Source organism: Melospiza georgiana, chromosome 21, assembly GCF_028018845.1.
Source record: "Melospiza georgiana isolate bMelGeo1 chromosome 21, bMelGeo1.pri, whole genome shotgun sequence".
Lineage (NCBI taxonomy): Eukaryota > Metazoa > Chordata > Aves > Passeriformes > Passerellidae > Melospiza > Melospiza georgiana.
The window spans coordinates 8,500,072-8,516,076 of record NC_080450.1 but is presented as its reverse complement, the minus strand read 5'-3'; the positions used below and the strand labels follow the sequence as shown (position 1 = coordinate 8,516,076).

General features: G+C 56.2%; 1 protein-coding gene across 1 annotated transcript; it reads left to right on the top strand.

Annotated features, from left to right (window-relative positions):
- The first annotated feature begins 6,702 nt into the window (after positions 1-6,702).
- LOC131092356 (GTP-binding protein Rhes-like) lies at positions 6,703-7,329 on the top strand. Its single transcript, XM_058039016.1, has one exon. The coding sequence runs from the start codon at positions 6,703-6,705 to the stop codon at positions 7,327-7,329; it is 627 nt and encodes a 208-aa protein (XP_057894999.1).
- The last annotated feature ends 8,676 nt before the right edge of the window (positions 7,330-16,005 follow it).

The following is a 16,005-nucleotide window of genomic DNA, read 5'->3' as shown; positions in this document are numbered from 1 at the left end:
TTCAGGCTCAGGATTCAGTCCCACATGGAGGAAACTCAATCCCAAGTGGAGGAGGCTCAGGGCTCAATCCCAAGTGGAGGAGCAGCATGCAGGAAATCAGCTACAACTGGCTGCCCATGTACCTGGTAATACCTCACCAGTCTTTACTGGGCCCCCAAGCAGATCAGCACCAATATTCAGCCTTGTCTTGTGCCTGGAGAGGTTCAGGCACCTGCCAGGCCTGGGCTTCCCTCCTCGATGCCACTGCAGTGGGCAAAGGCAGGCAGAGCCAGGCAGAACAGAGCGCTGGGGCTCTGCTCCCCCTTGGCACCCCAGGGCTGCAGGAGCCCTCAGCATCACACATTTCACCCCCTGATGGCCTGAGAGCTCTGCTCTGTCACCCCATGTCACCCGAGGAAAAGCCGTGCTGGTGGCCCGGAGAGAGGCGAGCTCTTTGCTGCAGCCAATAATCCAACCAGAGCAAGATAAGGGATGTTGTAGGAACTCCTCTGAGCCTGAGCACAGCTACACTAAATCCCTCTAGTCCCTGGTGAGGTGTTTGTTTACAGGGAGGCTGGGTTCTGTTACCCGAGGTGGTTCAGAACAGGCTGTCCGTGGTTCCTGCCCTCCCCAGGGAACAGGGCTGGGGTCAGGGAAGGGTTCCACACCCCAGATGGTCTCCTAGGCATGGAAGAGGATGAGGGGCAGAGCAGCCGTGCCAGGGTCATCCTATGCCTAAAACTGGGTGTCCCAGCTGAGTTTCTGTGCTGCTGGCAGCACAGGTGACCCTGCTTTCCATGAGCCTGGCTGTGAGAGGGATCAGCAGGTGAGGATTCGGTTCCCCCAAGTGATGAGTGATTCCAGCAGGGATGTCCTCCCACAGCCCCACTCTCCTCCATCCCCACTGACCCCCAGCCCGGGGCTGTGGGCAAAGCTCAGCCCTCAGCTCTCACACCCAGCTCCTCTGAGCCCAGCTGGCCCTGGGGGTCACGGGCAGGAGTTTGTGGGGCCCTCTGTAGGTGCTGCACCCCCGGCTGTGCCCCTCGGGGTGGCAGGTGGCCCTTGGTGGCCCCGCAGGGAACAGGATCCGGGCTGTGCCAGGCGGGAGCAGCACGTATGGCTGATCCATGTATGCATCCCCTCCAGGGGGGCGGCAGCCGCAGGGCTCGGGTTTCTCCTCTCACCGGCCGCTGAATCAAAGGCCATTCGGATTTCATCTCCGGAGAGGCAGCTTTAACCCTTTCGGGGGAGGATCTGCCTCGCTGACCCTGCGCCCTCCTGTGCCTCACACAGCCCGGGCTGGCCCTGTGCTGTCCCTCAGCAGCTGCTCCTCCCTCTCCTGTTTCACCTGGGCTCATTCCAGGTGGGAGAAGCCACGATCCACCCTCCAAGGTGAGGGGCACAGCTGGGGCACAGCTGGCAGGGCAGGAGGGCTCCCAGTGCTGCCACTTCCCTCTCAGCACCTCAGCTGGAAACACAGCTGGAAACACAGCCAACCTCCCATCCACCATGGATCTATGGCTGGAGAGGGGCTGGGAACACAAACCCTGTGAGGAAGCCCTGAGGGAGCTGGGGGTGCTCAGCCTGGAGAAAAGGAGACTCAGGGGTGCCCCCGTCACTCTCACAGCTCCTGAAAGGTGCCTGTGCTCAGCTGGGGCTGGGCTCTGTCTGCAGCAGCACTGACACAACCAGAGCACACAGCCTCAAACTGCAACAAGGGAAATACAGGTTGGAGAGCAGGGAAAAGATTTTCTCAGAAAGGGTGATAAAGTTCTGGAATGGCTGCCCAGGGAGGCGGTGCAGTCCCCATCCCTGGGTGTGTTTAACAAAGCCTGGATGTGGCACTGGGTGCCAGGGGTGAGTTGAGGTGTTGGGGCTGGGTTGGACTCGATGGTCTTGAAGGTTTCTTTCCAACTCAGTGATTCTGTGAATTCTGTGAATTCTCCAAGGGGAGGAGCAGAGGCAGGGGCACGAGCAGGTGGGGTGGGGTGGGAGCATCCACCCAGGCTGTGCTCACTGTCCCTGTGCTGCTGTGGGGTGCAAAGGCTGCTGAGGCACTGGGTGCCCTTTGCAGGACTCAGCAGCAGCTCCAGCAGCTGGCTCAGGCTCCTGGGAATGCCCCACGGTGCTGCAGGCTGCTCACCAGCACAGCCACAGTGCTGCTTCAGTGCCTGTGAGCAATGGGCCAGCCAGGGCTCTGTCACCCTGGGAGAGCAGCAGAGCTGATCTGGGCACCGTGTCCAGGGCTGGAGCAGAGCCCAGCACCAGCAGCTCCAGTGCTGAGAACATCAGAGCTGCTGTTCCCTGTGAGCACCGAGGCAGGAGCTCCCCAGAGCACACCAGGCACAGCACAGGCTGTTCTGAGGGTGCACATTGCCTTCCTCCCACCTGGGAGCAGCAGCAGGGCTGGGGAGCCCTTGGCCAGCGGGCAGGGCTGCTGTGCCCTGCTGGCTTTCCCCTCACTCAGTCACTTTCAGGCACCAGACATAAGCTGAAAAGTGAGACAAGTATTTGTAAAAGATGTCTCAAACCCTGTCAGGACATCAGGATGTTTTTGGGGAGAGCGCACCCCTCCAGCAGAGGAGCTCTGAGGGCTGGTGCAGGGACAGAAGAGGCACCACATTGTTCAATATTCCTGCTGGCAAACAGCCTGTGAGGGGAGCACACCCCAGGGTTTCTGCTGTGCTGTTGGCTTTCCCCAGGAGCAGGGTTCAGCCCTTTCCTGTGTCCTGTGCTCCCTGGCCCCTGCACCAGCTCACAGTGGCAAGCAGCAGCCCCATCACCATTTCCCAGCATTCTGACCCAAACTGGCCTCTCCTGACTGCCAAAGGCTGCCCAGCCCACGGGGGCTTGGCTCAGGCAGGGACCATCCTTTACCCATCCCTTGGCTCAGGCAGGCACCATCCAGCACCCCAGGCTGGGCTGATGGCTCTGCCTGAGCCCTGGGACCCTGGGGAGCATCCCTCTCCTCCCACAGGGCACCCCCTGCTCTGTCAGCCCTGCACAGGGTTGGATTTGGGGTAAGGATGACCATGAACATCTCCAGGCTTGCTCCAGACCTGCCTGTGATCATTGGGGCGGGGACTGCACCCATCCCAAACCCACCCCACACCCCACACCTCACCCTGCCCCAAACCCATCCCACATCTCACCCTGCCCCAAACCCACCCCACATCTCACCCTGCCCCAAACCCATCCCACATCTCACCCTGCTCCATCCCAGCCCACATCTCACCCTGCCCCAAACCCATCCCACATTTCACCCTGCCCCAAACCCATCCCACACCTCACCCTGCCCCAAACCCACCCCACATTTCACCCTGCCCCAAACCCATCCCACATCTCACCCTGCCCCAAACCCATCCCACACCTCACCCTGCCCCAAACCCACCTCACATCTCACCCTGCCCCAAACCCACCCCACATCTCACCCTGCCCCAAACCCAGCCCACACCTCACCCTGCTCCATCCCAGCTCCTGCCCAGCACTGCTGTCATCCCTTCCCCATTCCCCCTCCTCCCTGCCCTGCTCAGGCCTCCTTTCCCTCCCTCCCTGTCTCATTTCTCTGTCCCTGGGGTGTCACAATCCCCTGCCCCCTGGGCTCGCTCTGGCTCAGCCCTGGCAGAGGCTTTGCCCTGCCATGCTCCAGTGCCTGTGGGTGCAGGATGTGCCCTGGCTGCAGGATCCAAACCACACCTGGATCACAAAACCCCACAGATGGATGCTGGGCACTCCCACGAGCCATCCCAGCCCCACTGGGCAGCACACAGAGCTTTTCCATCCATCACTGTCCCCATCTCCAAGTGCCCATAAAGGCCCTGTGAGTCTTTCCCTGGAAGAAACACAGACTGAATTTTTTTTTTTGGGGGGTAATACGTGACCCTAACTGCTTGAAAAATTCAGAATTTAGGGACTTTGCAGTGAGCACAAAGAGCTGCAGTGGCAAACAAGTCTCTGTGCTCATCCTTCCCTGCTCAGTCCTCCGTGCTTTGCTTTCCCTGCTGTCAGGGGCCATAAGCTCACAGGGAACAGCTATCCATGCAAAAGGCCTTTGGAAATATTCATTGCTCATCTCCTAACAAGATTACCCTGAAATCCTCCATTGCTCTGAGGGAGATTTAAAACCTCTCAGGCTGTTGGTAACCATAGCAGCACAGATGTGAGAACTGAGGGGAGACAAGTGATGTGAAAAACCAGGGGGGCTGCAGAGCCTGGCTCTGTGAGGCTCTGTGTGACTCTGGGTGTGCCCACGGTGCCACAGCTCTGTGCCACAGCCAGGCTGGCCCTTCACCCTGCCCACACTCTGCAGGAGTGACCCACACCAAGGGCAGTGGTTGTGATGTGCCTCAGTCCTGGCTCCCACAGCACCAGGGTCCCTCCCCAAGCCCAGCTCTGGATGCCCTCCATGGATGGCATTGCTGCCTGGCATTTGCCTTCCCTGGCTGCCAGCAATAAGGGAGATGGTTTAGAGCCAGGATGGGGTGCCTGGAGCCCAAGGTTCCCATTCCCTCCTGCCATGGGTTCCTCCTTCACCCTGGGCATCATTTCTGCACCTGTCAGGGAGAAGCTGGGTGTTGTGAGATTGCACATATCCATGTTTTGAGGCCCTTTGGAATGAAATTCTGGGAAAATGAGCAGCAGCAAGGTCACCACAGCCCCCATCACATCCTGAGAGCCTGCAGAGCTCTGCTGCAGCAGCTGGGAGGGACTGTGGGAAACCCTTTCCATCTCTCTTGAAAACCAAACACAAAGAGGCATTAACCAAATTCTTTCCTATTAAAAAAAAAATTAGGGGTTTGGCTTTAAACAGCTTCCAAGGGCTGGCTTGAGATTACTTGTCCTGCCTTGCTGCCTTCAGCTCCTCATTTGCACTGGCACCAAGCCCCATCACTGCTTCCTTCATGCACCCTCTGTTCATCCACTCCACCTCCAGGCTGTTACCCTGCCATCAAATCTTCTGCATCCCCAGCTCCTTCCAGTTCCCACAGCTCAGTCCTTGACATGTGGGATCTCCTCATGGCTCAGGAAGTGTCCCCAGAAGGAGTTTCACATTGGTGAGGGAAGGTGCATCACCAGTGATGCTGTGGGGCACTGGACACCAATCCCACTGTCAGTCCTGCTGGGACCCAACCTTTCCCTTCTCCCAGGGCAGGCTGACACCAGGACACGGCCCTGCTCATCCTGATATAATCTCTTGGCTCTCCTGATAATAAGATCAGCTGGGAAAGCTCCTAACACAGCTAAAATGCACAATAACTGGAGAATGAAAAGGCAGGAGTAATTCCAGTGAAAAGGGTTTTGGAATCAACAGAACAAATTCATCCAGAACTAAATTCTGGAATTGGCACTTGGCGATGGAAGAACACCTGAGTTAAAGCTCCAAAAAAACCACACATCCACAAATTTAGGTTAGAAACTTGTGACAGTGCTCACAGGGGTCTGAGGATGAGGGAAGAGATGAGGATCTGACTCCATGTTTCAGAAGGCTTGATTGATTATTTTATGATATATATTATATTAAAACTATACTAAAAGAATAGCAAAAAGGAATAGAAAAAGAAAGAATGATAACAAAAGCTTTGGTCTTGGACAGAGAGTCTAAGCCAGCTGACTGTGACTGGCCATTAATTAGAAATAACTGCATCAATCACAGATGCACCTGTTGCATTCCACAGCAGCAGATAATCATTGTTTACATTTTGTTCCTGAGGCCTCTCAGCTTCTCAGGAGGAAAAATCCTAAGGAAAGGATTTTTCATAAAACATGTCTGTGACAGAAACTTATTTGAACTTCTGTGCAAGCTCCCTTTGTGTTTGTACTTCGCATCAATCAGCTTCTGGGACAGCTCCAGGCTCCAGAGAGGGATGGAAGGTGAGTGCTGAGCAAACACACCTGGCTGGGGCAGCCTGCACCTCCAGAGCAACCCCAGTGCTGGGTCAGGGCCGTGGCTCCGGCATCTGCTCCCAGAGAGCCGCGCGTCGTCTTCGCGGAGATTTCATTTCCCCCTCTGGTTAAATATTTCACAAAAATCACCGGTAACTGACAGCTGAATGAGGAGGTTATGACAGACGGGAGAGTTTATTTTCCCCTTCCAGCCAAAGATTTCATCGCTTCACTGGAGATTGGGCACGTTCACAGCAGCTCTGTCTGCAGACGAGTGCGCAGGAAACGCCGCGGGTGCCGCTGTCCAGCGCTGGCCACGAGCCACGCCAGGGCTGGGGATGGGCACTGAGTGTCCCCCACGCCAGGGCTGGGGATGGGCACTGAGTGTCCCCCACGCCAGGGCTGGGGATGGGCACTGAGTGTCCCCCAGGCCGGGCAGCTGCCGTGGCTCTGTGGGGACTGGCGGTGCCGCGCTTTCCTGCGCTAGCGGCGGCGATGCAGCAATGCTGCTGCTGCACTCCAGGGCTGCGCTGTGCGGATTGGCCCGCAGCACCCCGCTCTCCTCCCTCCCTGCCCTCCCTCCTCCAGCACCCACAACCCTCAGAGATTGGACAGCTTGGTGCCACATGGCACAGAGGGACCAGGATAAAAAAATGAGCCGGGCTCGGGGCTTGTAGAGTCCGCGGAGAGAAGTTCGCGGAGCGGTGACACCAACATTCCTTGGCTGCGCTGAGTCACAGGAGGACGGGCAGAGGGACACACCACCGGGGCTGCAGGCACCCAGGGACACCTGCAGGGTGAGCACCAGCTGCGGAGCATCCTGTGCCCTCCGTGCCAGCCATGTCCCTGGTGGCCAAGGAGAAGAACCACGTCCGCTTGGTTTTCCTGGGAGCCGCCGGCGTGGGCAAGACCTCTCTGATCCGGCGCTTCCTGCTGGACACCTTCGAGCCCAAGCACCGGCGCACGGTGGAGGAGCTGCACAGCCAGGAGTACGAGGTGAGCGGGGCCACGGTCAAGGTGGAGATCCTGGACACCAGCGGCAGCTACTCCTTCCCGGCCATGAGGAAGCTCTCCATCCAGAACAGCGACGCCTTCGCCCTGGTCTATGCCGTGGACGACGCCGAGTCCTTCGAGAGCGTCAAGAGCCTGCGGGAGGAGATCCTGGAGGTGAAGGAGGACAAGTTCCCTCCCATCGTGGTGGTGGGCAACAAGGCGGAGAGCGGCGGCGAGCGGCGCGTGCCCCTGGAGGAGGCGCTGGCGCTGGTGGAGCTGGACTGGAACGGCCGCTTCGTGGAGGCGTCGGCCAAGGACAACCAGAACGTGCTGGAGGTGTTCAGGGAGCTGCTGCAGCAGGCCAACCTGCCCAGCCGGCTCAGCCCTGCGCTCTGCAAGAGGAGGGAGACACTGCCCAAGGAGCAGGCGCTCCGGCCGCCCATGAACAAGACCAACAGCTGCTCCGTGTGCTGAGCCGCTGCCCCGCGGCTGGCACCGCCTGGAAACTCAGGTGGGCTGGGTGGGAGAGGCTCTGCCTCGGCCAAAACCTCCCCTGCTGCCTCCCACCCCTTCCCTCCCGTTCCCCACCCAGCCCACAGGAGCGCAGCGGGCGGGAGGTGACAGGGAGGTGGGATGCTGGGTGCTGGATGGGTGTGGGGAACTCCCAAAAACGCAGGAGGCTCACCTGGGGAGCAGCCGTGGGTCAGCCAGGGCAGGACGGGCAGGGGGCACAAACACCAGGGCCCTGGCAGATGTGGGCACCTGCAGCTGCATCACCGCTGTCCCAGGGCACTCAGGTCCGGTGTCACCTCGTCCCAAGCACCTCCAAGCTCCTGGCATGGCTCTGGCACCCACAGCACATCCTGAGCCTGTACCTGGCGTAGAGCATGTGATAGGGTGGTCTGTGCATCAGTTTGGTTTTCTCTATTCTCTTTCTGTTTGGTTTGTTTGTTTTTTTTTAAGCATTCCAAATAAATAAATTGTTGCAAAGTGGAGCTGGAAAATGTCTCGGTTTCTTTCTCCTGTATTTCAGGTGCTGCAGTGCCTGCTATCAGTGTTTTATGCTCTTATCACTGAATTTTGCCTTCTCTCCTCTGTGCTCCAGCCTCATGTGGAGTGTCCTGGCACTGGAGGAGCCTCCCCTGGCAGTGCCAGGACATTCAGAGTTATAATTTTTCTAATAATTTACCTACCCTGAAGTTTTTACCAAGCAGCAGAGACCAACAATAAAACACCTTCTCACCTCTGAGCACAGAAAATAACACCCAGCCATTAAAAGACAGCTGATCCACCGAAATAAAAACACAAACATGTTGAAAGGACATAATAAATGGCACAGGGGGAGGCACAGAGGAGTCGTGTTTGCTGTTCTGAGTGTGCCCTGAACTGATTTACTCTCCCTTCACACAGCCCAGCCTGGCTGTAATGAGCACCTAACCTGCTCAGCAGCCCCCCACACACACCAGCAATGGAGATATCAAAGCCTGATGGATAAAGAGCCACCCTCCAGAGCCACAGGGGATGGGTGGTTTGGGGTCTGCAGCTCTCAGCAGCCCAGCCCTGCAGGAGGGGGGGCCCTGATCAGCTGGGGAGGCACCTGGGGGTCCCAGGGGAGCAGCAGGGAGAGCTCAGCCTGCCCTGGGCATCACTGCTGGCACACCCTGGTGCCACCCCTCCCGTGGGCACTGCAGCCACAACAGCGAGCTCCAGACAGGGAAAACCCTCCCAGGGCATGGGGTGAGGCTGGGGACAGCCAGGGCAGGGCACAGCTGGGGGGCACAGGCAGCACAGGGGACAGGCAGGTGCCACCAGGACCCGCTTATCAAAAAAGTGAGGATGAGGAATCAAATCCAGCTTGTAATAATATTTCCTGAATGAAAGAAACTGTGGTTTATGTCTTCACCCCATAGAAATTGCCAGCTAGGCGGCCAGAGGATTGTTACAACCTAGTCTGCAGTTTATTAAAAAGGCAATTTGTCTACTTCCCCCTCCTCCAACTTCCTCATTGTCCAACCAAAATATAGTATATCCATGGAATAAATAATTGTCTTTTTTTTTTTCACAACTTGAATAGTCCGGAGTAAAACCCTGTGCACATTGGGGATCTGTGGATTACAGATGGGTATTTCTGGAAAATAAAAATACCCAGGTTGCCCTCACCTCTGCCTCACAGCTGTGTGCCTCATGCTGCCACCAGGACACGCTGCCCAGGTGTGTGGCTGTCCCTTGTCCAGAGGCTTGGGGACACACAGGGCTGCCCTGGATGGAGCCTTTCTTGGGGAAAGGGGATTCCCTGCAGGGAAGGACCAGGAACAGCTCATTTTGGGCAGCTGACCCAACCTTGTGCCTGGGGAAAGGGAATTCCCTGCAGGGAATGAACACCAGGACCAGCTCACTTTGGGCAGCTGACCCGGCGCGGTGCCCCCTGCCCGCAGCAGGGCCGGGTGTGAGGGATGCAGGCACAGGATGTGCCCACCAGCGACCCCTGCCAGGGCTGTCCCTGCCCACCCCAGCCATGCAGGGCCCCCAGCTCTCAGCTCTCAGCCAGCCCTGCCCCAGTTCCACCCCTCCCAGGGCGGGTTTGGGTTTGGGGGATGCAGAATCAGGAGCCCCAGGCCCTTTGGTTCACAGCACTGTGCTAAAAACAGAAGGAAAATCTCTCTGCAGTGTGGAGAGAGGACGATGGGATGGGCAAGGCTGGCTGTGATCCATGGAAACAGCCCCTCTTGGGGGTCCCAGCGGCCTCCCCAGGCTCAGAGCCCCCCGAGCTGCCCCCCTGTGCCCACCTCTGCCTTCCCTGGGGGCTCCAGGACCCCAAATCCCAGCCAGCCCAGCCCACGACCTGCGGGGTGCAGCAGCCACTGCTCTGCAGGTGGATCCTGACCATGAGATGCTGCAGCTGCAGCTGATGCAGGAACAGGGACCCTGGAGGTGCAGGAGATGCTCAGGGAGGTGCTGGAGGCTCGGAGCTGTAGGAGGAGGTGATGGAGCTGCTGAGGAAGGGGCCGGAGCTGCAGAGGGACATGCAGGAGATGCAGGAGATGCAGAGGGACACACAGGAGATGCAGGAGAGGCAGAGGGACATGCAGGAGGTGCAGAAGGAGGGGCAGGAGGTGCAAAGGGAGGTGCAGGAGATGCAGGAGGTGCAGAGGGACATGCAGGAGGTGCAGGAGATGCACAGGGAGGTGCTGGAGGCTCGGAGCTGCAGGAGGAGGTGATGGAGCTGCTGAGGAAGGCACAGGAGCTGCAGAGGGACATGCAGGAGATGCTGGAAGTGCAGAGGGACATACAGGAGGTGCAGGAGGTGCAGAGGAACGTGCAGGAGGTGCAGAGGAACAGGCAGGAGGTGCAGAGGGACGTGCAGGAGATGCTGGAGGTGCAGGAGGAGCAGGAGGTCCAGAGGAAGATGCAGGAGGTGCAGAGGGACGTGCAGGAGATGCAGGAGGGGCAGGAGGTCCAGAGGAACATGCAGATGATGCTGGAGGTTCGGGAGGTCCAGAGGAACATGCAGGAGGTTCAGAGGAACATGCTGGAGGTGCAGAGGAAGATGCAGGAGGTGCCGGAGCTTCGCACGCAGCTCCGGAGCCCGGGCCCGGCCGCACCTCCTGCCCCGGCAGCGCGGGGCTCCAGCAAAGAGCGGAGCCATTGGAGGAGCTCTCCAGCACCCATCGCCCCTCGCCCAATGCCCGCCAGCCTTGGAGAGCCCCCCCGGGGCCGCCCCCAGCCCCATCGGCCCCCGGTGGGGATAAAGGGATGGGGTGGGGTCACAGCGATGGTGTGGGGTTAAAGGGATGGGGCAGGGACACAGGGATGATGTCGGGATAAAGGGACAGTGCAAGGACACAGAGGGTGCAGGGACACAGGGATGGTGTAGGAACAAAAGGATGGTGCAGGGATACAGGGATGGTCCAGGGGTGGTACAGGGATGGTGTAGGGACACAGGGATGGTGTAGAGGTGATGGAATGTTGGGGGGACACAAGACAGATGATGGACTTTGGACCTGGTTAACATAAGAGATTTGATAACAGGATGCCTTGGCAAAGGCAAACGGAACTTTGAAAATTAGACCTGGATTGCGAGAAGATTTAATTAGACAGGTTTACCGGAGAAAGAAAATCCCATTAAACTCTGCAAGCAAGAGATGTTATATGCAGAAGTTTGTATATGTGGTTTAAACCTCATCGTTGTAGTACACATTACTTGTCTCCTTGAAATCGTATATAAGTGTTTGTATCCCACAATAAAATCGGATTCTGATCACCAAGTCAGTCTCCGTCTCTCTCATCTCCATCCCCTCACATGGGGGTGGTGCAGGAATGGTGTAAGGGCACAGGGATGATGTAGGGATAAAGGGATGGTGTAGGGGTGCAGGAATAGTGTAGAGGTACAGGGGGAATGGCATATGGGGACGGTGCAGGGACACAGGGACGGTGCAGGGATAAAAGGATGGTGTAGGGGTACAAGGATGGTGCAGGGACACACGGGTAACGGGGTGCAGGGATCCCCAGCCCTTCAGCCCCCACCTGCACCCCTCTCTGGGCACTGTGGGTTTGGGAGGGCGTTTCATGGCTCCCATGCGATGCTGTGGCTGGGGTGGCTCTGCTGGGGTTGCAATCACCTTGTTGGGCCTTGGCTCAGGCAGCTGTGGCCGTGCAGGGCCCTGACTCAGCTCTGCCCTGGACCACTGGTCTGTGCAGAGGAGTTACCTGTGACCCTGGGTACCCACAGCTCCTGGGGCTCAGGGGAGCAGCAGGTGGAGGAGATCTGACCTTCAGAGCAGCTGCTGGTGCCCCCAGCCCACAGGAGATCCAGCGTGCAGAGGGGAAGGTTCCCTGGTTGGGCACCCAGGGCTGCTGCAGGGGCAGGGGATCCAGGGAATCTGGAAAATCTGCAGCGAGCCCTGTGCAGGCAGCACCTGCTGTCCTGGCTGCTCTGTGATCCCATCCCTGGGGCTGCAGGGATTCCATTGCCTGGCTCTCCACGCTCAGGTTAAAGCTGGAGCTGCTTTTCCCTGCCTGGCTGGTGTGATGTCCATGTGCAGAGGGATGGGGAATGTTCTGCAGGGGACAAAGGCACAGTGGGACAAAGGCTCTGCCTCTGTGGGGCGGCCGTGGCTGTCCCTGCTCCGGGTGCTCTGGAGATCCCAGAGCAGTGAGGGATGTGCCAGGACACAGCCAGGTCCCCAGTGCTGCCCTGCCTGGAGCTCTGGTGCTGTTTTCTCTACAAAAAGCATCACAGTGAACTCACAGAACCCAGGGCTGCTCTTCCAGCTCCCAAAACACCAGAAAGATCTGGAACATCTTCCTGCTGTCCCTGTCCTTCCCCCAGCTGCACCACTTCACTCCAGACTCCTGCCTGTCCTCACCTTGGGAGAAAAGCTCCGTGTGATCCCTCCTGTTCTGTTCCACATTGTCAGGAAGATTAATCCACAAACACCAGAGGTTTCTGTCCAAAAAGGAGACAGAGGAGTCCTTTTACTTCATTTGAATAAAGGGAGAGGCCATGGGGCATTCCCCTGAGGCCTCTGAAGTTTTTGGAGGATGCAGCCTCCTTTTTATCCAATTTCCCTTCTCCCTTTGCCCATTTCTGAGGTACCTGAGAGGTACAGACTTCCTGGAATTCTTGATACCAGAGATTTCCCTCTAATGTACAACCCTAATTTTTAATTCTTATAGAATTTATGTTTTTTCCCCATTATTTCTTTCATCTTTCAATATCCAATTCCATTTATCAGCAAACCTACAAACAAACTGTTTAAAGGCAAATCTCTTTTTTTCCCGTCCATTAATCAGCAGAATCCTTCCCATCGTTTCTTTTATACTTTTATCTACCAGCAGCCCCACAGTTTGTTTGTGAGGACAAGCCCATCGTTCCTCGCAGCATCATGTGGCACAACCCCGAACAGATGAGAGATGCTCGAGCTTCATTTGTGAGCACAAACAACTCGGGAAGGGGCAGAGGCTGGGCCGGGAGCAGCTCTGATTAATTGGCTTTGATTAATTGGCTCTGATTAATTGGCTCTGGCTGCTGCTCTGGGCTCAGGCCCTGGTTGATGGGCACTGAAAAACGCCAACCACTTGTTTTTAAAATTTTGAAAGTTTAATAGTAATAAAATGGTTATACAAATAATAATATAATTAGAGTAATAAAAATTGGACAATTTGGATTAGGACAATAGGAGACAATAAAAACAAAGAGTTACAGATGGTCCAGGTACCTTTTTCTGGGCAAAATAAGCCCGAAAAAGGACACATATTAACAAAGGATTAACCCTTGAAAACAACAGCCTGTTGCATATTCATACACCTCATACATGATGCATAAATTCCATTCAAACACAGGATTCTGTCTGGTCATCTTCAACTTCTTCCTTTGAATCCTAACAGCGTCTTCAGGGTTGAGTGAGGCAGGAAGAAGTTCATTTCTCCTGATAATGGAGCAATAAATTCAATTTCTCCGAAAGATTTCGGTGTCCTGTGGCTGCTATCTCAGCGCGAGTCCTCTCTTAATGAAAGTATCTTACATAGCATAGTTTCTATTTTAACATTATGTTCTAACCTAAAACTACATCTAACACACTACTCAAGAAAATTAATACAGCATCACTTTCTAACATAACACATACAATATTCATTTCAATATTTGCGAAAAGCCAATCATAAAATACGCATTTTTCACAGGCACGAACGCCCACGCCAAGGACACCCGACAGAGGAGCAAAACATTTCAAACCCCAGAGCGGCTCTTACTCGTTGAGGGGTAATTAAGGGTGTTTGCCTTGAAACGCTGAGTGCTCTGCAGAGAACAAACCTCATCACATGAGCCCCATTAGGGCTCTCCCGGCCGGCTGCCATTCGGGGAATTGTGGCGTTGTTGAGGCTGCAAAAGGCCTGGAAGGTCGCCGAGTTCCCGGAGCTGAAGGGAGCAGCGGGAGCATCCTCGGGGCTGCATCCCCGACACGCAGCTCCCGCCTGGGGACCAAAACACGGGTCCCTTCTGCCAGGGGGATGAGAGGGAACAGCCTCGGGTTTCTCCAGGGGAGGTTTAGATGGGACACTGGGGGAAATTTCTTCTCCAAAAGGTTTGCCCAGCCCTGCTGTTATGAGTAGAAAAGTTGCCCATTTTTTTACAAAAGGTTGCAGAGTTCTCAGGTTGGGCCGGTTGCTGCCAGGGTGGAGTTGTAGCTGTTTGTTGTTGTAATCACCTGTTGTTAATAGATTTTCGGTAACTGCCTGTCGTTGATGGTTGAGAATTCCCCTTTTTGTCGAGTGGAGGATGGCACACGGGACGGTGAAGAGGCGGGGACATCGGGGTTGGCATGCAAAGGAAGAAGCCCCTCACCAAACCTAGCAAAACCCCTAAAAACAACGAGCCAACACGGAACTGAGGGATCGAAGTGATGTCTAGACGTGAGGAACAGAATCCGGTGTCTGCTAAGACCCTTTCACCCCTCACCCTAACCTCAAAAGATGTTGGCTGGACAGAGGACCCTGAATATCAAACCAAAAAACTGGGAATTTTGTGATGTTCTCATGAGGATGGAGCCCCCAGCTCTGCCTACAGACCAGCAGACAAAGCTGCGCTAATTTTCCTCCTCCTCTGTGCCACTCCTGGGAGCAGTGGTGACATATGTGTGATCCATCCATTCTTCCCACCCAAGCTGATTTTTAATAAAGGCATTAAAAGGAGAGAAATCTCCTGCCCTGTTTATTCCACTGGCACAGGGCAGTGGTGGAGTCACCGTGGCTGGGGGGATTTAAAGGACACGTGGATGTGGCACTTGGGGACATGGGTTAGAGGTGAGCTTGGCAGGGCTGGGTTGGCCATCGGATTTCTTGGCCTGGGAGGATTTTCCCAGCCCTGGTGATGCCATGGCTGGATCCAAGCACAGCTCACGGTCCTGGATTCACCCTCTGCCTGCGGAACCAGCCCCGTGCGGGGCGACCCCAGCGCCCCCTGCTCTGCAGAGCGGCCTCCAGCACACGGAGCTCCCCCGGCAGCAGCGCGGGACACAAAACCCACCTGGAATTGTGTCCTAGAAAATAATGTTATAAAGAAACAAAAAAAAAAAAAACAAAAAACAAAAAACAAAAAACAAAAAAAAAAAAAAAACCGAAAAAAAACCCAACCCCAAAACAAAACAATCAACAAAGCCGGGCCGGGGCTCGGAGCGGCTCTCTGGCGCCACCCTGTGGGGACACCGGGAATTGCAGCAGGGACAGGCGGGGGACTCGGTGACACCCGCGACAACGGGAACCTGTGACCTCTGACCCCTGCGACAATGGGATCCTGTGACCGCCGACCCTTGTGACAATGGATCCTGTGACCCCTGACCACTGTGACAATGGGATCCTGTGACCGCCGACCCTTGTGACAATGGATCCTGTGACCAGTGACCCCAGCGACTATGGAAACATGTACCCCTGACCACTGACCCCTGTGACAATGGATCCTGTGACCCCTGACCTCTGTGACAATGGGATCCTGTGACCCCTGACCCCTGTGACAATGGATCCTGTGACCCCTGACCACTGTGACAATGGATCCTGTGACCAGTGACCACTGACCCCAGTGACTATGGGATCCTGTGACCAGTGACCCCAGTGACAATGGGATCCTGTGACCCCTGACCCCTGTGACCACCAATCCCTGGTACTGCCATACCGCCAACCCCCCCCATCATCAATCCCCTGTGACCACTGACCCCTGCAAACACCAGCTCCTCTGACTGACCCCTGTGACCACCAGTCCCTCTGAACACTGACCCCTGTGTCCCCTGTGACCACCAGCTCAGGCATGGAGCCACTGCAGATTTCTTCCCCGGGACAGAACAGATTGCAGGAGCTCAGGGAGCCACCCACTGCACGGCTCCAAGTGTTTGCAAAGAGGATTTACAGTCCTCTGCCTTTTAATTGGCAGCTCAAAGCTCAGCGTGCTGTGCTTTGCTTGACACAAAGGCTTTTCAGAATCAAGGGGCTCCATGAGGAGCTGCTCTGCCAACACCTGTGTCCATGGCTGCATCCTTCAGAGTACCCAGGCAGCCCTCAGGACGGCTCTGGCCCTGCAGGCTCATGGTTGTGCCTTCACAGAATGGGGCTGCTGCAGAAAATGAGAGGAAAAGTGGGGTTTGTTGCCCTGGCACAAAGCTG

Bases quoted from the DNA above. Each gene is read 5' to 3' on its own strand.
- LOC131092356 (XM_058039016.1), top strand. From the start codon at position 6,703: ATGTCCCTGGTGGCCAAGGAGAAGAACCACGTCCGCTTGGTTTTCCTG.